The sequence below is a fragment of the Lissotriton vulgaris genome, chromosome 4_1 (assembly GCF_964263255.1).
Source record: "Lissotriton vulgaris chromosome 4_1, aLisVul1.2, whole genome shotgun sequence".
NCBI classification, from domain to species: Eukaryota; Metazoa; Chordata; class Amphibia; order Caudata; family Salamandridae; genus Lissotriton; species Lissotriton vulgaris.
In genome coordinates, this window is record NC_141691.1 from 172,991,697 (window position 1) to 173,014,823 (window position 23,127).

General features: G+C 45.0%; 1 protein-coding gene across 10 annotated transcripts in view; it reads right to left on the minus strand.

Moving 5' to 3' along the window:
• Positions 1–23,127, minus strand: part of LOC147718545 (phosphatidylinositol-binding clathrin assembly protein-like) — an 882,838-nt gene that overhangs the window by 702,257 nt on the left and 157,454 nt on the right. For all 10 annotated transcript variants that reach the window (XM_086918490.1, XM_086918493.1, XM_086918491.1 and 7 more), the window contains exon 3: positions 22,499–22,574. In XM_086918490.1, coding sequence (XP_086774616.1) covers positions 22,499–22,574 — 76 coding nt within the window. The remainder of the gene's footprint in view (positions 1–22,498; positions 22,575–23,127) is intronic.

The window sequence follows — 23,127 nt, forward strand, 5'->3', positions numbered from 1 at the left end:
CCCTCCCATGGAGAACAGCCTTTTCACCTACGTCTTCACTGCTTGCTTTTCAAGAACAATTTTTTTCTTTTGAGTTAAGCACTCCATTGAGAGTGCATGTGTTTCCCAGCTGTCTCTCTCGTGCACTTCTTTCCCTTGCGCTCTGTTTTGCTCTCTGTTGCTGATATTCTTCTCCCTGTCTCTCCATGTTGCGCTCGTCTTGTGTACTCCAACCCCGTTGCTTTCTCGCTCATGTGCTTCTTCCCCATGTTGCTCTCTTTCACTCGGTTGCTCCTCCCAGTACTCCTCATTGATCTGTCTCTATGTTGTCAGCCGCCCCCACCCACGCCCTTTGTTTTGCTTCCCTCCACCCTACCCTCTATGTTGCTTCCTCTCACTCACCTGTGGCACCATGTTCCTTTTGTCAAACCAGCTGTGCTCCCCCGTGTTGCTTCCACTCCCTATGTTGCTTCTTGCCTCCCCATCCCCTGATGTTACTTCTGCACCCCTTGCTCCCCTCACCCGCTTTAAAAAATACCTTGCACGTTTTTTTCTGTTTAGGTACAGTTGTAACCTGGATCTGGGATTATATACCGCAGGCTAAAGCATTGGCAAAGCTAATAGGTTACCAACGCTTGACATGTTACCTTTGCCAATGTTTCGTTACTGAGATCAGGTGCAGAATAGACTGCGCCGTGTGCAGAAGAGGAAAAGTCTCGGGTATCAGCCGTTACCATTGTTCATTCTTAATCTACGTCCATTTGTCCAAGGCTCCCTCAGCTCACCTGTGCTTCCCTATTAGCAATCACCTTTCCCTTGGCCCTGAGACCACACCAGGAATGCATGGCCTGCCCCTGTCATCATCAATGGAGTTTCACAGGAGCAGCACTTGCCCTTCGTCCTTTACTTCAGTGCTTTCATGAACTCTGACCCATAGCCTCCCATAGGCACCCAGGTGCTCAGACAGTATTAGTTTCATAGTGTAACAGTAGGCAATGCCATTAGAAGGATTTTTGTTTAGATAGGTATTGCAAAGGGTCACTATAGGTATAATGAATACAACTTTCAAAGACATATTGTCCAGAGCTGCCAGGTTTCCCAGGTCCAGGTCCTCACCCTCACTCACCCTCAACTCCTCACCCTCACCCTCACCCTCACTCACCCTCACCCTCACCCTCACCCTCACCCACCCTCACCCTCACCCTCACTCACCCTCACCCTCACCCACACTCACCCTCCCTCAACCCCTCACCCTCACTCACCCTCAACCCCTCACCCTCACCCTCAAACCTTCACCCTCACCCTCAAACCTTCACCCTCAACCCCTCACTCACCCTCACTCTCACTCACCCTCACTCAGCCTCAACTACTCTCACTCACCCTCAACCCCTCACCCTAACTCACCCTCACCATCACTCACCCTCACCCTCACTCACCCTCAACACCTCACCCTCAACACCTCACCCCCTCACCCTCACCCTCACTCACCCTCACCCTCACTCACCCTCACCCACTCACTCTCACTCACCCTCAACCCCTCACCCTCACTCACCCTCAACCCCTCACCCTCACTCACCCTCACCCACCCTCACCCTCACTCACCCTCAACCCCTCACCCTCACACAGTGCAATAGGTCTCAGACCATTTCAGTTAGAGCTTTAAGAAATGTTTATGGCTTTTTTTATTTGTAATTCTTTAGCATTGGCTACAGGAAACAAAAATGCTAAACATTTACAAAAAAAACCCATAAACAATTCTAAAAGCACTAACTCTAATGGTGCGAGACCTATTGCATTTCCAATGCTTGTTTAACCTCACAGCTTGACAGGTAGTAGGATTTTTCGTCAGCTGCTGGTTAGTGTAAATAATCAAATCAGGAAAGGTCAAGAGCTTCAGGTTCCACCAAAGTTACAGTAAATTGCTATTTATATAGAATAATAACATTTCTTAAGAATATATCTTCCCATGCGTGGGAAGAATATCCTTTTAGGAACAACCTTAAGTGCCAGAATGGTCCTGAAAACGTTTCAACAGCACCTATCCAGCATCGCCAAGAGGTGACATTAGCACCCCGACTCGGTCCCTCGCACATGAAGAAAAAGTTTTTCACACCAAGACAATAAAGTACCCAGAAGTCTTCCTCATCGAGGAAACTGTCCTGGGAGAGTTTCAATGTCGGACCCTTTAATGGAAAAAACCCTGGCATTTTAAAGGTGATCCTAGAGTTTCAGCATCCATCGGCTAAACCTGTGCAGTTTGATGACTTCAGCTGGGGATACTGAATCTATTCAGAATGTCTTCTGTACCCTCTGGGCCACTCCCCAGGCGCTGACCCCCAAAACAGCTCCTGCACTTGCTCCAGCACACAAGTAAGACATAGTCAAAGCCTACCTTAGTGCCTAAAGATGGCAGCCATATGCTTGCAATAAAAAAAATGCATTTTAAAATAAATTAGCCATTGTATACAAGTTAAATAGACTAGTACGTGTGATAATTAGCTGGGAAGCATACCTAGAGGAGGATTAGAAACCCTTTTTAGTTCTTAATGCACTTCATAGGAACATATTCTGCTTATTGCTACAAAGAAAAGGTACTATTGGCTTTGAATGAGTGCATCCGGAAGACTTAGGTTTTATCACAAGGATGACAAAAAAAAATCAAAGTCTAAAAAAAGAAGCATAAAGAATGGAAAGAAAAAATTATTGGTGATCTATGAACCCACCAACCCTGTTACTGAAGTGCACTTTGAGGCAGATGTGCACCTAAAGTTGTATGTCCTGTACCACTATTTTAGATTCCATAATTTTGGATTAGCACAGTTTTGCCTAATATGCATCTGTATCAATATTTCAGATTAAAAAATGTTTAAATAAATATTCTTTAGCGTTTTTTTTACAATCATTTAATTTTTTAACGTTTGAAGTTCGTTTTTCCATTGGCTCACCAATAATTTCATTGCAACTCCCTGTTCTCTTATCCTGTGCTAATCGCCTGCTCTCTTCCACCCCACCTCCTTCTTTAACTCCCTGTTCTCTTCTGCTGTGCTGATCTGCTCCTCTCTTCCACCCGCTTCCTTCTCTAACTCCCTGTTCTCTTCTCCCCTGCTGATCTGCTGCTCTCTTCCACTCTGCCTCCTTCTTTAACTCCCTGTTTTCTTCTCCTGTGCTAATCTGCTGTTCTCTTCCACCCACCTCTTTCTCTTACTCCCTGTTCTATTCTCCTGTGCCGATCTGCTGTTCTCTTCCACCCGCCTCCTTATTAACTCCCTGTTCTCTTCTCCTGTGCTGATCTGCTGCTCTCTTCCACCCGCCTCCTTCTTTAACTCCATTTTCTCTTCTGCTGTGCTGTTATGCTGCTCTTTTCCACACACCTCCTTCTTTAACTTCCTGTTCTCTTTTGTTGTGCTGATCTGCTCTGCTGCTCTCTTCTATGCCGCCTCCTTCTTTAACTCCCTGTTCTATTCTCTTCTCCTGTGCTGATCTGCTTCCCTCATCCACCCCACCTCCTTCTATAACTCCCTGGTCTCTTCTCTTCTCCTGTGCTGAACTTCTGTTCTCTTCCACCCGCCTCCTTCTTTAACTCCATGTTATCTTCTCCTGTGCTGATCTGCTGCTCTCGTCCACCCCAACTCCTTCTTTAACTCCCCTCTACCTCTGGTGTAGTCTGATCACTATTTATTGAATTTTGACATCCTGCATGTGACCAAAGCGGCCATTACTGGCTCTGGCTCGCAGTCAACTGCCACTCGCTCTTATCATCGCGTTTCTTCCGACATGCTAGCCCATTCACTTGCCATGCACCCATGCCAGCTAACCGGTGATCTGGCCAACGACTTAGCTCTCTTTCAGTCCTGGCTCACGCAACGTCTTGATGAGCTAGCGCCTCTTTCTATCCGCTCCAAAAGTAATTCCCGTGCCTCTGCGCCTTGGTTTACCCCTGCGCTGCATGATAGTAGAAGGCTCTGTAAGAAAGCCGAGAGAGCCTGGCGTAAAAATTATGATGCTTCATCAAAAGCTGTATATAGGGAACTTATTAAAACCTACCACAAAGACATTGTTATCGAGAAAAAATCTCATTTTTCTAAAAGAATTGAATCAGCGGCAAATATTAGCAAGGACATTTTCACAATAGTCAAGGAATTCACTTACTCCACTACTCTAATGTCAAAATTTTCACCCTCGGAACTCTGGATTAAACAACTGGCCAGTTTTGTTTGCTAACAAAACTAGAAGCATTTAGGCCTCATTCACGGCAATCTGTTCAATAAGTGATTTTGACTTAAACCTTCCCGCACCTCCTTTTCTCTCTGAGAGCCATATGCTCTCGACTCTTCCTCCCCTTTCCCCACAAGCATCATTGGAGCTATAATTAAAATTAAAGTCCGGCTCCCCGTCTGATCCTTGTCCTGCGAGGTTCCTTGCCAAGATAGCACACATTATCAATCCTATTTTTAATCCTGTCCTCAATTCCTCTCTTAAAACTGGTACTGTCACCAGTACTTGGAAAAAGGCTCATATCCTTCCCTTACTTAAAAAACCTAATTTGGATCCCCTCGCCCATTCTAATTATAGACCTACCTCGCTACTCCCTGCTTTTGCTAAGATTGTGGAAAAACATGTCCAAACTTCCCTCTCGAATTTTCTTGAAACCCATGATATCCTCCATAACACTCAATCCGGATTTCGCTCTAACTTGAGCACCGAGACGGCTCTGTTGGAGGTTACTGAGTCTATTAAGGAGGTTTTGGACAACGGAGGGAAGGCAATGCTGGTTTTACTCGACCTCTCGGCGGCATTTGATACCGTCCCTCACAACCGTCTTCTTTTAAGTCTCCAGGAGATTGGTTTGAGAGGGACGGTATTCAGTTGGTTTGAGTCCTTTTTATCTTGCCGCCAACAATCAATCTGGGCTCCCCCATTCACATCTTCAGTTCCACCACTGGAGGTGGGGGTCCCACAGGGATCGATTTTGAGTCCTACTCTTTTTAATATATATATGTTTTCCTTGGCTGCTTTGGTCGAGTCTTATGGAGCCCAGATTGTCTCCTACGCCGATGATACGCAGCTTTTATTTACTTGCGATAAGAACACAGACTTCGCCGGCGACAACATTATGAGCTGCCTTGCGGCTGGTTTTTTCGTGGTTCCAACTGAATCAACTTAGGTGCAACTCTGATAAATCAGAGGTCCTCTTTACGGTTGCCATCCCACCCCCCCCCCAATGCCAACTGGAAATCCTGGTGGCCCTCTGATATGTATCCATTGTCTGCTACTTCTATGGCGAAAAATCTGGGTGTTAAAATTGACAATGGTCTGACCTTCAAACCCCATAATTTCAGTGTAGTTGGCCAATGCTATGGCTTTCTCAAAACGCTTAGAAAATGTCTTCCCTTTTTGTCACATGCCCACAGGAGGATCACTGTACAGGCCTTGATTGGCACACGGCTGGACTATGCCAACATACTCTATCAAGGCCTTCCGGAATATCTTCTCACCAGTCTACAATCCATTCAAAATTCAGCAGCAAGGGCCATTTTTGGCCTTAGCCGAAGGTTCAACACCTCTGGTCTTCTAAACTCGCTCCATTGGCTCCCGGTGCGCAAACGCATTTACTTTAAGACTCATCACTGCGTTTAAATCTCTTCACGGCACCGGGGCCTTCTATTTAAGGAGAAGAGGGCGTTTCTATTTTCACTCTCGATTCTTGCGTTCCGCTTCTCTAGCCATGGCTATTGTCCCTGCAACCAAACGAGCTCGCATTGGGGGACGTTCATACAGACTTTTGGCGCCTCAATGTTGGAACAAACTGCCACTATCCCTCAGGAAGCTAGACAACCTGCTCTCCTTGAGGAAGGAGCTCAAGACCTGGCTGTTTGGACAGTAGTTCTTTGTGTTCTCCTTGCCAAGCCCCAGCAGGTCTGTTTAGCGCCGGGACACTCTGCCTGAGTAGCTGAGCGCTTTATAAGACCACTCATAACAACATAACATGTTCTCTTCACTTGTGCTGATCTGCTGCTCTCTTCCACCCCGCCTCCTTCTTTAACTTTGTTTTTTTCTCCTGTGCTGATCTGCTGTTCCCTTCCACCCCCTCCTTCTCTAACTACCTGTTCTCTTCTCCTGTGATGATCTTTCTGCTCTCTTCCATCCGCCACCTTCTCCAACTCCCTTTACTCCTCTCCTGTGCTGATCTGCTGTTCTCATTCACCCTGCCTCCTTCTCTAGCTCCCTGTTCTCTTCTCCTGTGCTAATCTGCTGCTCTCTTCCAGCCCATCTCCTTCTTCAACTCCCTGTTCTCTCCTCTTCTCCTGTGATGATCTGCTGCTCTCTTCCACCGCCTCCTTCTTCAACTCCCTGTTCTGTGCTCCCATGCTGATGTACTGCTCTCTTCCACCCGCCCCCTTCTCCAACTCCCTGTTCTCTTCTGCTGTGCTGATCTGCTGCTCTTCCACATACATCCTTATCTAACTGCACACACACATACATACAACCACGCACACACACACATACCACACAAACACACAACCACACAAACACACACAATACCACAAACACACACAATACCACACACACAACCACACAGAACCCCCCACACACACATCACCACACACACCCACACATCCCCACACACACCACCACACACACCAACAACACACACCACCACAACACAGCCAAACACAACTCCACACACACACACAACCAACCACACACATACATACAACCACACACATACATACAACCACACACATACATACAACCACACACAAACACACAACACCACACAACCACACAACACCACACACAACCACACACATTTATCTATTGCCCTGACTCACTATCTAGCTATCTATTGCCCTGACTCACTATCTAGCTATCTATTGCCCTGACTCACTATCTAGCCATCTATTGCCCTGACTCACTATCTAGCCATCTATTGCCCTGACTCACTATCTAGCCATGTCAAGTCAAGTCAAGTCATAAAATTTATATAGCGCACTACATACCCAGAGGGTCTCAAGGCGCTTAGGGAGGGAGGAGGATTACTTGTCAAATATCCACGTTTTAAGTTGCTTTCTGAATGCTAGGTGGTTCTGGGTAAGGCGAAGGTAAGTGGGAAGTGAGTTCCATGTTTTAGCTGCCAGGTATGAAAAGGATCTACCTCCCATGGTGGTCTTGTTGATACGAGGTACAGTGGTGAGGGCTTGGCTGGAAGATCGTAGTTGGCGGGAGGGGGTGTAGAAGGACAGTCGTGAGTTGAGGCATTCTGGTCCGATTTCGTAGAGTGCTTTGTGTGCGTGGGTGAGAAGTCGGAAAGTGATCCTCTTATTGACGGGTAGCCAGTGGAGGTTTTTCAGGTGACCAGAGATGTGTTCGTTACGCGGGATGTCTAATATGATCCTGGCTGAGGCGTTTTGGATTCGTTGGAGTTTTTTCTGGAGTTTAGCGGTAGTACCTGCGTAGAGGGTGTTTCCGTAGTCCAATCGGCTCGTGACCAGAGCATGGGTGACTGTTTTTCTGGTTTCGGAGGGGATCCAGCGAAATGTTTTTTTGAGCATGCGAAGAATGTTGAAGCAGGATGAGGAGACGGCGTTGACTTGTCTGTTCATTGAGAGTGAAGAATCCAGGATAACACCTAGGTTCCGTGCGTGGTCTGTCGGGATGGGTGCTTTTCCAAGGGCTTCCGGCCACCAAGAGTCGTCCCATGCAGAGGGGGAAGTACCTAAGATGAGGACTTCTGTTTTATCTGAGTTCAGTTTCAGACGGCTGTGTTTCATCCATTCGGCAACTTCTTTCATTCCTTCGTGTAGGTTAGTTTTGGCGGTGCTGGGGTCCTTGGTGAGTGAAAGGATCAGTTGAGTGTCATCCGCGTAGGAGATGATGTTGAGGTTGTGTTGGCGGGCGATGGCCGCGAGGGGGCTCATGTATACGTTGAAGAGGGTGGGACTGAGTGAAGATCCTTGTGGTACGCCGCAGATGACTTCAGTGGCCTCGGACTTGAATGGTGGAAGTCGGACTCTCTGGGTTCTTCCGGTGAGGAACGAGGTGATCCATTCAAGTGCTTTTCCTTGTATTCCGATGTTTCTGAGGCGTTGTAAAAGGGTGCTGTGGCAGACTGTGTCGAAGGCTGCAGAGAGGTCGAGGAGGATGAGGGCGACTGTGTCTCCATTGTCCAGTAGAGTTCGAATGTCGTCTTTTGCTGCGATGAGGGCGGTCTCAGTGCTGTGTTTTGCTCGGAAGCCAGACTGTGAGGAGTCGAGGGATTTGTTGGCTTCGAGGAAAGCGGCGAGCTGGTTGTTGACAGCTTTCTCGATGACTTTGGCCGGGAAAGGAAGGAGCGAGATGGGGCGGTAATTTTTGAGTTCGGTGGGGTCCGCTGTGGGTTTTTTCAGAAGGGCGCTGAGTTCAGCGTGTTTCCAGCTTTCCGGGAAGGTGGCGGATTTGAAGGAGCAGTTGATGACGTCTCGGAGGTGCGGTGCTATGACGGAGTCTGCTTTGTTGAAGATGTGGTGAGGGCATGGGTCTGTGGGGGATCCTGAGTGGATGGAGTTCATCAGGCGGATGGTGTCCTCAGTGGAGATTGGGTTCCAGTCGTTAAGGGTGTTCAAGGGGGGTGAATGTTCAGCATATGGTTGGGTGGGTTGGTCGCCGGGTTGGTTGTCGAAGCTGTTGTGGATGTCTGCAATTTTGTTGTGGAAGAATGAGGCTAGGGAGTCGCAGAGGGCTTGAGAGGGGGTGATGTCGTTGGAGTTGGCCGAGGGATTGGTAAATTCCTTGACGATGTTGAAAAGTTCCTTGCTGTTGTGGGCGTTGTAGTCTAGTCGATCCTTGAACGCTGTTTTCTTGGCCTTTCGGATTAGTTGGTGGTGTATGCGGGTGGCGTTTTGAAGGCGTCCTTGGTGATGGTGGTTGGGTCTTTTTTCCAGGCCTTTTCAAGGGAGCGGCAGAGTTTCTTGGACTTCTTGCATCTATTGCCCTGACTCACTATCTAGCCATCTATTGCCCTGACTCACTATCTAGCCATCTATCGCCCTGACTCACTATCTAGCCATCTATCGCCCTGACTCACTATCTAGCCATCTATCGCCCTGACTCACTATCTAGCCATCTATCGCCCTGACTCACTATCTAGCCATCTATCGCCCTGACTCACTATCTAGCCATCTATCGCCCTGACTCTATCTATCTATCGCCCTGACTCTATCTATCGCCCTGACTCTATCTATCGCCCTGACTCTAGCTATCGCCCTGACTTAGTAATCGCCCTGACTCTAGCTATCTATCGCCCTGACTCTAGCTATCTATCGCCCTGACTCTAGCTATCTATCGCCCTGACTCTAGCTATCTATCGCCCTGACTCTAGCTATCTATCGCCCTGACTCTAGCTATCTATCGCCCTGAATCTAGCTATCTATCGCCCTGAATCTAGCTATCTATCGCCCTGACTCTAGCTATCTATCGCCCTGACTCTAGCTATCTATCGCCCTGACTCTAGCTATCTATCGCCCTCACTCTAGCTATCTATCGCCCTGACTCTAGCTATCTATCGCCCTGACTCTAGCTATCTATCGCCCTCACTCTAGCTATCTATCGCCCTCACTCTAGCTATCTATCGCCCTCACTCTAGCTATCTATCGCCCTCACTCTAGCTATCTATCGCCCTCACTCTAGCTATCTATCGCTCTCACTCTAGCTATCTATCGCCCTCACTCTAGCTATCTATCGCCCTCACTCTAGCTATCTATCGCCCTCACTCTAGCTATCTATCACCCTCACTCTAGCTATCTATCGCCCTCTCTCTAGCTATCTATCGCACCACCACAGCATCACTCAGGGGCACCACAACATCACTATGCGCTACCACAGCATCACTGAACGCCACAGTATCATTCGTCGCCACCACAACATCACTCAGCGCCACCAAAGTATCAATCTGTGCAACCATTCAACAACAACTGGTTCAAATATGTTCTCTCAATGTTTCAAGCTTTATTACAAATGTCACAAAAAGATGTTAACATTTCACTTCTGTTCTTGGATTTTCGTCACAACAAAATACACTGAACATAATCCACAAAAGTTATTTACAAAACTTTAAGCTATTGCCATTATAAATTACAATAACTTATTTAAGTATTAATAAAAAAATTAAAAGCCATTGTTATTTGTAATATCAATACTTCTAAGTCACGTAAATAGAAAACATGTTGCATTACAAATGCTATAGGTGTCACATTTGCAAACGTTAAAAGTATTGGCATTGTAAATGACAAAGCTATTAATTTCGCTATTTTCAAAACCAACACATAAATAAAAAAATTGTCATTCACAAGACCAATAGCTCAAACTTTCCTAATGCGAGACCTATTGCATTGCAAATACTTGTTACACTTGTGATGCACTTTGATGTTTGATTTATCTGAGGATTTCGAGTGGAAGAGATTTGAAAGCGAGACTGGCCCTACAACTTGGAGCAGGACAGGGACTGGAATGACTGCTTTGTAGGTGACCTCTTCTTGTGCTTTGCAATGTGCAACTTATTTCCTTGCTCTCTGATCGCCTTTGAGTGCATCAGGGCACACTTTTCAAACATCGGAGTTGTAGTCGGAGCCCAAACACCAGAATCACACATCTGCTTCCTGCAGTCACAGCATTGCTTGAATCCTGTCGTTTTGGAAGGAAACCTATTTTTTCCATGGCACAATGGTGAAAATTGAAATCTTCAAGACTACTAACAAAGGTGGGAGCAGAGTTCTGGATCCAAACCATTGGTGTGGAAAGAAAGGAACCAACGTCAGAGCATAGGGCTGGCACCTAATATGGCTCTGGTTTGAAGCTTCCAGGTCAGTGAGAAAGTTTTAGCGAAGTGCGATAGTGTCACCTGGTGGCACGCAGGAACAACTGCTTTCAAGGTTTCCGGATCCAGTTTGTTGTCTAGCAAGTTTCTAAAAGTAAGGAATCAAATACAAGTACCACCCATCAGCAATGTATACATAATTTACTAACAAACAGGGGCTTCAGTCAGCACTTTTCATCCATTGGTCTGTTCAACTGTCACTCACATTTCCTTCTGCACAGCGAGCATAAAGCATGGGACTTTAAGTCAGACAAATTCAGCATTGGTACCTTCCTCTGTGAGTAACAGCATTCTGCCAAAGAACAATATCATTGCCCATAGATACATTAGTCTCTTTGGAGCTAGGCACCTATGGCCCACCCACTGTGTGTTTTCAGTTTTTTTAAAATAGTTTTTCTTTTTTAAATGTTTCCACTTTATTTCAAGTCTGCAAAGGCTGCAGTTTCCTAACATACTGAATCAGGGCCATCACATACTGCTACAAGGCCGTCACAGCACAAGCAAGGAGTCATGGCATGCATATGCATTACTTGCAGCCAACAGGTTAGTGTGAGGAAGAACTCACCGTTGTAGCTCCATGGGCAATTACGTCTCCTAATTCGTCCACGGACTTATCGGACACTCCCAAATCTGAAACTCCATGCCGTCTTTCCGTATTCCTACAGAGAGCCAACGATAGTCAGGACCCGGAAGAGGTTGGACATGACCCCGGAGGTGCACCTAGTGAACCAATGAAAAGGCGAGTTTACAGGGACGAAGGCGCGTTGGGTTGGAAGAGGAAAGCCGCGGAGGAGACGCCAGCCGAGGAGACGCCAGCGGAGGAGACGCCAGCAGAGGAGACGCCAGTGGAAAAGACGGACCCTTTGCAACGGAACCAAACCAGCGGACAAAGAATCCGGAACGACGACGTCGCAGAAGAGGAAGCAGACGAACCGTGGTGTGAGGACTGGTGGAGTCCCCCGGAGGATGCTGGAGAGCGGCCGTGACTCTGGAGAGTTACGGCAGGGCCGGTGAGTGGGGTGTTACAAGGGATTGAGGGTAGAGTGTGGAAACAGTGATGTTAAACTGGTTCTCTGACTTAACAAATGCCTACTCAGTTATCCTGACATAACGTGGTATTTTCTTGGTGAACGTAGAAGTGTCGTGTAACTTGTTGAACCGGGAGGTGATACTGGAAAAGTATCAACTCACTCTGCACATTTTCTTGATTGTTGACGGTTACGCATCCCAATAGGCTGTGGTGACCGAGGGTACATGTTTGTTTTCTTGAAGGGTCAGTGTGACCGCTATATCTCCGTTCAGTTCAACCGTAGCTAGTTTAAACCTTGTTTCGTTTCACTTAATACTTGGACCTGTTTGCTTAATTCTACATGGAAAGTACTAGAGACAGGACACGTGGTGTGGTGACGGTATCCTTCTAATCTGGTTATATCGAACAAGTAGTCTGACGGCCCCTTTCTTTTTCCGCTTCTTTTATGAGCCTCCGGGAAAACCCTGAAGACTCCGAAGACGAGGAGCCGAGAAACATCTCTAACATCGCCCCTCTACCAGCGGAAGAAACGGACGAGGACATTCACGTTGATTCACGAACCTTTACCCATCCATCTGTGATTAATAAACAACCAATTCGAAACTATCTTTTGCCTCCACGCCTGTTTATCCGACCTGCGCTCCCACAAGTGGTGTCAGAAGTGGGATCGCAAGGCGTGATGGAGGCCGCACTCGCCAAAATGGCCGAAAACCAAGAACACCTGGGAAAGGTGATGGAACGGTTCTTGACTGTAGTGGAAGAAGATCGAGCGAAAATACAACAAGTTATAACCGGTCAAGGACAAACGCAAGAGACAGCATTGGGCAAACTGACAGAGGCATTGGGACAACAGAGAGGTCCTACAACGTTGCCCTCCGTTGTGTTACAGCGATATGTAAGTGGGGAAGACCCCGATTTTTTCTTTACTAACTTTGAGAGAATGGCGACCGCAGCATCATGGCCTGCAGATAAATGGGGACAGTATCTAGGACCCTTACTTTCAGGTGATTTACAAGCAGCTTATAAAGCAGCAACGGTACAAGGAGGTGTCGCCTACACGGATATAAAGAAATGTATCATGGAACGATTAGGAATTGACGATGAATCATATAGACAAAAGTTTCGTCAAATGAAAGAAGGTCCCCAGGAGACACCACGAGCTTTGTATTTCCGAGTAAAAGACATGGCCGATAGATGGTTGAAACCTGCAACCACCGACAAAAACGGCATTATGGCAAAGATTTATTTAGAGCAATATTTGACCTCCCTTCATCCTCCTATCCAAAAGTGGGTTCGACAACAGGCCAATCTAACGCTTGAGACAGCAGTAGAGATTGCGAGTGCTTACAGTAGGGCTCAAGAACTCCAAAAAGGTACTGACATTTCCGGGAAAACAAGTGGACCTGTACTCCACCGACCCCCTCGCCCACTTCCACAGAAAAAACCTGAAGCTATAGCCATTGTACCCGGAACACCCATAATTCGGGCCCCAATGGGACCACAGTGTTACCAATGTGGAGGTATGGGCCACATAGCGCGATTTTGTCCACAAAAAGAGAAGGAAGAACCCATGGAAATAGGTGTGGTGCGTAATTATTATTGTTCTTCCACTGAAAGAACACAATCCCCATATCATTGCACTGTGTCTGTGAACGGACAGAAAGTAACCGCCTTAGCCGATACGGGTTGTCGACACAGTGTAGTACGGCCTCAGGATTTGGGTACCCACATAGGTCCCGTGGATGGAGCAGTAGCCATTAGGTGTGTTCACGGGGACACAAAACCCTATCCAACTGCACAAGTAAGAATAAGACACCCGAAGGATGAAGGTACCACTCTGACTGTCGGGTTGATTCCTCAGTTACCCGAACAAGCAATCCTTGGGACTGACTATCCCAAGTTAGACCAATTGTTGCAGGATAAGTCCTCTCAAGAAGAGGAGTGGTTATCAACTGCCCCGTTTTCGCAAGACGAAGAGAAAGAATGGCCGGAAGCGAAAACACGAAAAAGCAAAAGACAAAGACGGGCTGAGAAAAACAAAAATCCTGTAGCCCTACCGATCACTGTGGACGAAAATCCCTGGGAAACAGATAGAAGTTTTCATGCAGCTCAACAGGAAGATCCGGCATTGCAGGGAGCATGGAATCAAGCACTCAATGATGAGGATCCCCAACATGTATGTCCTTACTTCTTTAAGAAACAGGGTTTGTTATATAGAAAAGGTAATCCAACACAGAAAGCTCAACTACTAGTCCCTGAGCCATTTAGAGAAAAAGTCTTATATTTGGCTCATAGTCATCTACTTGGAGGACATTTTGGAGCCGAGAAAACAGAAAAACAGATCCTAGGTTTGTTTTATTGGCCTGGGATATATCAGCAAGTGAAACGGTATTGTAAAGAGTGTCCCATTTGCCAGCGTAATAGCAGATACCACCCACCCAGAGCCCCCTTACAGCCTCTCCCCATAATTAGCGAACCTTTTAGTAGAGTTGGTATGGACATCATAGGGCCTTTGTTACCCTCACGTAGTGGGTGTCGTTATGTCCTAGTGATTGTAGATTATGCCACTCGATTTCCCGAGGCTTTACCCCTGCGGAAGCCAGATACCACGAATGTGGCGAAGGCCATGATCACTGTCTTTTCAAGAGTAGGGTTTCCAAAGGAAGTCATAACCGATCAGGGAACCCCGTTTGTATCCAGACTTATGAAAGAGGTGTGTTCACAGCTAGGAATTAAGCAGATACGTACATCAGCCTATCATCCTCAAACGGATGGGCTGGTTGAAAGATATAACTCCACTATCAAAACGACTTTAAAAAAACTCTTAGCCTTAGAAACTAGAAGGTGGGAGGATATGCTGCCTTTGGCTTTATTTGCCATTCGTTGCAAAGAGCAGAAAAGTACAGGCTATTCTCCCTTTGAGTTATTGTATGGCCACAAACCCAGGACCCTACTCGAGATGGCACAGGAGAGGTGGGAGACCGAACCACACAATTCGAAACCCATCACTGAATATGTGTCAAATCTCCGAACTCATTTGAGTCAGATAAGGACCATTGTTAAAAACAATTTGGAGGAGGCGCAAATAGCACAAAAACGCCAATACGATAAAGGTGCTAAAGCAAGATCTCTCCAGGTAGGAGATCCTGTATTATTGATGATGTCGTCCTCTGACCACAAACTATTGGGACAGTGGCAGGGACCCTATGTTGTAATAGAGAAAGTGACTCCAGTGACCTATCGAATCGAGTTAGACTCAATTCGACATGTGACCCAAGTATATCATATCAATTTATTGAAAAAATGGGAAGGGCCCCTACCTGATATGGTAAACCTAGCAGAGACAGAAACCACTTCCTTTGATCAGTGCATAGATCCAGAGTTGAATATAATGTTACGAGAGAGATTGACACAGGTACTACAACCGTTACAGGAGACATTTTCCACCACCCCAGGTAGGACAAGCTTTATAGAACATGCAATCAGAACGCCGCCTGGGAAACGGGTTCGGTTACGACCTTATAGAATTCCTGAAGCCCGTAGACAGACTATAAGGGAGGAAATACAGAAAATGCTACAAATGGACATTATCGAACCATCCATGAGTGAATGGAATTCACCCATAGTCCTCGTTCCCAAACCTGATGGGTCAGTGCGCTTTTGTATTGACTTCAGAGAGGTGAACAAAATATCCGAGTTCGATACTTATCCCTTACCAAGAGTCGACGAGATGGTGGAAAGAATAGGCCAAGCAAAATATATCAGTACTCTTGACCTTTGTAAGGGATACTGGCAAATTCCACTTCGCAAAGAAGACCGTGAGAAAACGGCTTTTTCTACACCCGATGGGTTGTATCAGTTCAAAGTTCAACCCTTTGGTTTACATGGAGCACCAGCTACTTTCCAGAGGGCCATGAATGTAATACTGCGACCCCATGAACGATATGCTGGCGCTTATATAGATGATATAATCATCTACAGTGACACATGGGAACAACATTTGAGTCATCTTTGCAATGTAGTTCAGTCTCTAGGAAAATATGGGTTACGAATCAATCCTGCCAAAAGCCATCTTGCATCCCAAACAGTAAGGTATTTAGGTTACTTGTTAGGTGAGGGAGTAATTAGACCCCAAACTTCCAAACTCACAGCAATTTCTCAAGTACCTTTACCTCAGACAAAGAAAGACTTAAGAGCCTTTCTGGGACTGTTGGGATACTATCGGCGATTCATTCCTCAGTTTTCACAGAGGGCAGCCCCTTTGACCAATTTGTTACAAAAAAATTGTAAGACTGAGGAAATTCTCCGACATCCCTCTCCTGAGATTAGACAAGCGTTTGAGTCTCTGAAAAACACCTTGACCTCAGAATCCGTATTAATCAGTCCGAACTATTCCCTCCCTTTTATCCTAGAGACGGATGCCTCCGACTTAGGTATAGGGGCAGTCCTATCGCAAGATACCCCACAAGGCGAAAAACCCATCTTGTACATAAGTCGTAAATTGTTTCCGAGGGAACAGAACTACGCCACCATAGAGAAAGAAGCCTTGGCGATTAAGTGGGCCATAGAATCGCTGAGATACTATTTGGAAGGTAGGGAGTTCACCCTGTTCACAGATCACGCTCCCTTGGAATGGTTAGCTAGGAACAAGGGACATAATGAGAGAGTACTCAGATGGTTTCTTGCTCTTCAACCTTTTAGGTTTTGCACCAAACACAGGAAAGGTCGGGACCAAGGCAATGCAGACTTTTTGTCTCGTTTCCCTCAGGAATCATTCCCAAGTAGTAGGACAGCAAGGGAAAGGGGATGTGAGGAAGAACTCACCGTTGTAGCTCCATGGGCAATTACGTCTCCTAATTCGTCCACGGACTTATCGGACACTCCCAAATCTGAAACTCCATGCCGTCTTTCCGTATTCCTACAGAGAGCCAACGATAGTCAGGACCCGGAAGAGGTTGGACATGACCCCGGAGGTGCACCTAGTGAACCAATGAAAAGGCGAGTTTACAGGGACGAAGGCGCGTTGGGTTGGAAGAGGAAAGCCGCGGAGGAGACGCCAGCCGAGGAGACGCCAGCGGAGGAGACGCCAGCAGAGGAGACGCCAGTGGAGAAGACGGACCCTTTGCAACGGAACCAAACCAGCGGACAAAGAATCCGGAACGACGACGTTGCAGAAGAGGAAGCAGACGAACCGTGGTGTGAGGACTGGTGGAGTCCCCCGGAGGATGCTGGAGAGCGGCCGTGACTCTGGAGAGTTACGGCAGGGCCGGTGAGTGGGGTGTTACAAGGGATTGAGGGTAGAGTGTGGAAACAGTGATGTTAAACTGGTTCTCTGACTTAACAAATGCCTACTCAGTTATCCTGACATAACGTGGTATTTTCTTGGTGAACGTAGAAGTGTCGTGTAACTTGTTGAACCGGGAGGTGATACTGGAAAAGTATCAACTCACTCTGCACATTTTCTTGATTGTTGACGGTTACGCATCCCAATAGGCTGTGGTGACCGAGGGTACATGTTTGTTTTCTTGAAGGGTCAGTGTGACCGCTATATCTCCGTTCAGTTCAACCGTAGCTAGTTTAAACCTCGTTTCGTTTCACTTAATACTTGGACCTGTTTGCTCAATTCTACACGGAAAGTACTAGAGACAGGACACGTGGTGTGGTGACGGTATCCTTCTAATCTGGTTATATCGAACAAGTAGTCTGACGGCCCCTTTCTTTTTCCGCTTCTTTGATGAGCCTCCGGGAAAACCCTCAAGACTCCGAAGACGAGGAGCCGAGAAACATCTCTAACATCGCCCCTCTACCAGCGGAAGAAACGGACGAGGACATTCACGTTGATTTACGAACCTTTACCCATCCATCTGTTATTAATAAACAACCAATTCGAAACTATCTTTTGCCTCCACGCCTGTTTATCCGACCTGCGCTCCCACAGTTAGTGAATTGGTTGCCAACCCATTCCAAGATGCCACCCATCTGTGAGCATGTACTCTGTGTGCATTGCCCTCGAACCCATTCCACCTCAAAGAATGATTATTTTTTAAATTTACAAATAAACACATGCATTTGCATAGTTTGAGACGCATGGGCACATATCACTGTGCATTTATTCTTCTTTTAAAAAGAACTCTGATGCATAGGTAGATTTTGGAATGTATTGAGACAGGTCTACCAGAAAACTGAAGTTTACCATGGCTGTTACCTTGCTAGGGTATAGCAATGTAGTAAATAGCCACCCAAGATTGCGTAACTTACATCCAACTTTCTGTAGACAAACATTTATGAAAAAGGAAACAAAAATGGCCCTTAAAAAGTGCTGTCTTTTGCAAGAGAAGCCAATATACCAAGGATTCCAATGAATGCAACCCGAGGACAACATGTTCATAATAAACTTACACATATAAATATGTTTGCAAACACATCAGCATGCCCATCTAGGTTTGCGCAGGTATATAGGTCATGTTAGAATTGGGAAATGGACTCAGGCCAGTGCTCAGGTTTGCACTGGAGTCTGAGGTTGAATTAACAGATGATAAACTCAGAGAAATTAGAGAGACCTTAGTAGCTACTGAGGTATTATAGGCGTCAGCAGGCATGCAGGGTGTAACAGGGATTTATTTGACTTTTGGAGAAAGTTTACAACTGAATTTTGTGGCTGTTGGTTAACCTGCAGAATAATGTTTTTTCTACCCCCACTCTAACAACGGTGTGTGTCATTAGCACTCTTTACCAGTTTCAGTTTCTATTTGCAGTCAATCAAAGTCAGCTTCTTGAGTGTTGGGAGGGTAATGTAGCTAGTAAGTCTAAATCATGAATAGTCACCGTGGCTAAACTCCCTTTGATGTATGTATATAATTCTATTTGCTCATTTTTTCCACTTGTCCCATTTGAGTGGAGGTAGTGTGTCAACCATGATGTCTCTCTTTACTCATTTTATTAAAGCCTACACATTTAATGGGGTGAGGTTTCAGTTGTGTTGATCTGTTGCAACATTCAAATGTAAATTGTACAATTTAAATTAAGTTCCTCGACTGTTACTTTTATCATCTTCTATCATTTACTTTTCTTCTTCTACTTTCCATTCCGAAACTATTACCTAATGTGTGCCTTCAATAAAGTGTTGTCTCCTTCCTATACAAATCCAATTTTGTTTACCAGTCAGCTGCCTAGATTTCTGTTTCTGTAAATTATGATTGAACTGTTGATCTCTTGCTGTGCAATACCATATCTTTTGGCAAAGCTAGTGGCAAGTGATGTAAGGGCAGGATCTCATCAAAATCTTCTTGGTTTGGAACACCCCTTCAGACCCAGCATCAACTCCATGAATGGAATCTCCGTCAAACCTCTCCTCACAAACACTGAAGCAATTGCAGCTTTATTGCAGCAGCTTGCAGCCGTCTGGTGTTCAGAACCCTTCCTAAGCAGAAGCTGATGGTACATAATTTTTCCCACTGAATTCTGAAGGTGAAAGAACGAAGATAAAAGGGCAACAGATGCTCAAAGAACTGGAGGGATTTCACTTTTTACGGCTGTGCCTTAATGAGAAAACTACGGTCATTTTTAGGTCGAGCCTGGGCAGCGCATGCGCTGATCTGCGAGCCATGCTGTATTCAGGTAGGAACTTGAAGCTCCGGCCAACTCTCCAGCCATATTTTTCATTAACTTGCGTCATTGTCCACTGTAAACTGTGGTTGTTCATTGGTCAATAGGTTTAGTAGTCCCAGCTTAGTACCACCTTGTGTCATTTTGTAACCTCCCATGGTGACACCCGGTTACGTGTGTTGTTACTCGATAGGCTTTAATTGCAGCCTCAGAGCGCTATTTTCTCAAATAGCTTTGTACTGCGTGCTGTTGCAACAGGTCTCCCATTTGCGAGAGTTTAAGCTATTGGCATTGTAAATGACATGCCTTTTATTTATCGGTTTTAAAAACAACACAAATAAAAGGCATTGCCATTAACAATGCCAATAGCTCAAACTCTCGTAAATGTGAGACCTATTGCATTGCAAATGTTTGTTAACTAAAGCTGGCTATTTTCTTGGAGTGTCATACGGTCCTATTCGCTGTCGGCGCCCTTCAATGATAATCATTAATGTCCAAAGAACTTTAAAAAACTGGGTTCTAAAGGATTCAAATTTTTCCTAAACATATTATATATTATTTGTACTATACCAATTTGGGTAATATGCTATGCTTGTACTATGTTATGTACTGTGTATTATGTTGTATGCATTGTAATACAATGAATTAGGTGTACTATGTTATCCATCCTTTATGACCCAAGGCCTATGCATCTTCGAACAGTGCTATGGTAATTTAAATGCTAATAACATTTTAGAACACAAAACATACCTCTATGGCTTAATATAAGGTTTAGTCTCAAAGACCAAGCAACTAGTTAAAACTTCCTGGGCCTCAGATCTAGAATCTGATCTGAAGCTCTGGCAGCAGCAAGCCTGATAAAATGTGGTGTGAATTATGGAGGTGTTACAGTCTACAGCACACAATTCTATCACTGAATTACACCAATCTAGTCTGCATGGCTACATGAGATCAGGAATCACTGTCACCATGGCTGCATGCAACCCTACATGAAAAATCTTCAGGGCTATAAACTGGCTCAGCCTCCTGAATGTGTAATTGTCTTGTTGTATAGCAGAGGCGTCATCTGGGCCCTAAAACATCTGTGAAGCCTACTAGTATATAGCAGAAAAGACAGGGGAGAAGAGTTGCAACCTCAAAATACACATTCTGGGTTTCAGGCTAGCGTGCCAGCCATTAAACCCATACAAGACAATGCAGCATGACTAAGGCTTTAATGCCTTATATAGCATACACACCTGTTTCTACCTGGAATATCAATATATCCTCCAGGTAACATCAACCTTTTCTTAGGTTTTGAAGGGCAAAATGCCTTTCATTCAATGTTAAAGGCCAAATACCCTTATAGGTAGAGGACCCATCATCAACATTAAGGTCTTCTTGGGAGGCCAGAGGATAGACAGGAAAATCCAGAAGGACCTTTTTCCGAGATATGAGACAGAAGAAATAAAAGATTTCAGTATGGCCATAACTCCTTCATTGCCCATTTCCTGTACAGTCCCTTAAAAAGTTGTGGAACGTAGCCAACTCTGGAAAGCCATGAAAACCCATAAAAAAAGGCTATTATATTTTCCTTTAGAATTCCCAGATCTGTGGAATAAAAAACACATTTTCTACTCAAGAAAAAAATGCAGAGAACGAGAAATTGGTGAAAACCATGAGAATTTATCACGAAGTCCCCACAAGGAAACAGGGGTTTTCCATGCTAGAGAAGAAATACTGAAAACAGGGGTTTAAAAGTACCTGTCAGAAAATGATTTCAGTCCCATTTAAATAGTTAAAGATTAGAGGCGAAGCATACAAATGCCACACAAATCAGATTTATGCACATAAAAGAAACAAAAGGACAGAGCTCCTTGTTTTGGAATCCTTCTAACACAGTTGGGAAAAACAATAACTATGTTGCATGCTAGGATTGTAGTTGTCATGAGAAGCCTCAAAGTTCCAGTGGAGTTTTCTCTACAAGCGACTGCATTCCAAAGACAATCTTTCCCATTCATTTTCTCTATTGGAAACTGCAAGCCAATGACCAACTTTCCCATACGTTTTTTCTGTTTAAAAACTATGGACAACATCTGGACCAACAGGGTTTGTAGGACAGATAACTTGCGCTGGTCCTCAGGATGCTGTACCAGACACTATAGGAGTTGTACCAGAGGCTATAAGAGTTGTACCAGAGGCTATAAGAGTTGCATCAGAGACACTGAGACAGCACCAGAGATTGCAAAAGGTGTACCATGGTTTGAAATAGAGGACTACAGATCTCTTTCTAGCCTTCAAATTTAGAGTAAGAGCATGCAGGTCCAAGATCCTCTGTCTGGGACACCCTTCTACAAGACTGCTCATTATTTCTGCTACAGGTGAGTGGTCTTAACCCTTTGGGCGTGGCTGGAATGTCCCTGCTGTGCCGTAAAATTCCACGCGTGCGCAGATTAGACAACTCCCGGCCGTCCGACGCATGCAAGGGGTTAAACGAAAATATCATTGCTACACTCCAGATGCAGATGTAAACGTGCAAGGGGGTCTGATAACATTACTCTATTAGGATTTGCCTGGGTATCTCTATAGGATAACATACTTTAGAAGCCCTGCCTATCAGCACAGAATTATTGTGGGGAATACAAGCCTAGGGCATTTCTCTTAAAGAACAAAACTTTTTTTGTTCGAGTGAAAGGAGGAGGATAATAAAACACTAACGGTTACAGTCCATCTGTTGAGGAAGACGTGCAACTTGACAGATGGATAGGTGAGCGGACAAAGGTGACGTTGAAATAGCGTACAATGTAGAGCACCAGATGTTTTAACACACTCAGCAAATCTATGTATGTTAAAAGTATCAAATTATATTTGATGGTTGATCACCTCCCACTTTAAACAGGCCTATTTAAATGACCATCCGAATCGAGTTTAACCCCCATTAAGTGTTCAGCGCCATTTTAAGTCATTAAAATACTGCTTTATGCTATGTACAAATTTGCATACTTAGCAAGGTCTCATATGTATATCACCTAAATAGATTACAAAAATCTTACCCTGCATGGCACCTTTATCCAAAAAGTTATTTAGATTAAACAATGTATTCCTCGATGCAAGATACTGAATAAATCTCTGTGGATAAAAACGAAAAAACAGAATAAGATGGTTTACATTTCCTTTTAAAAGCCACAGCTGTTTAAAATTAACCAAAAAAATGACGATATGAAAAAAGATACTACATCAACCCCAAGCGATAAGTCAGGGGGAAAATGGATTCTCGTGCAAGAAAGCATGAAATCTTAATAAGCACACTAACAGCAACTGCAATCTATATCAATGTACACAAATTTACATTTCTTTTCACAATTTGAGAATACATTGGTTCGTGGGGGAGGAGGAGATCACAGATAAACTAGAAGTTGTGTTTTTGCTTTTTTAATTTGAACACTTCTAATTACAAAAACTGAAATATGGAACCAAAAAAGACAATGAGAAGAAGTAACCATTATAAAATAGGTCAAATATAACATAGAACAATAACTGGGAGACTGTCTCAGCCTTGCCATGTAATCACAGCCTCTGAGACCACACAGTCCTTACCTTCTCTCAGGAAGGTTATGCATAGTAACCTTGTTTCAGCATAAAAAAAGCAAATGCTACTTACCGAGTATGGATCTGTTCTTAG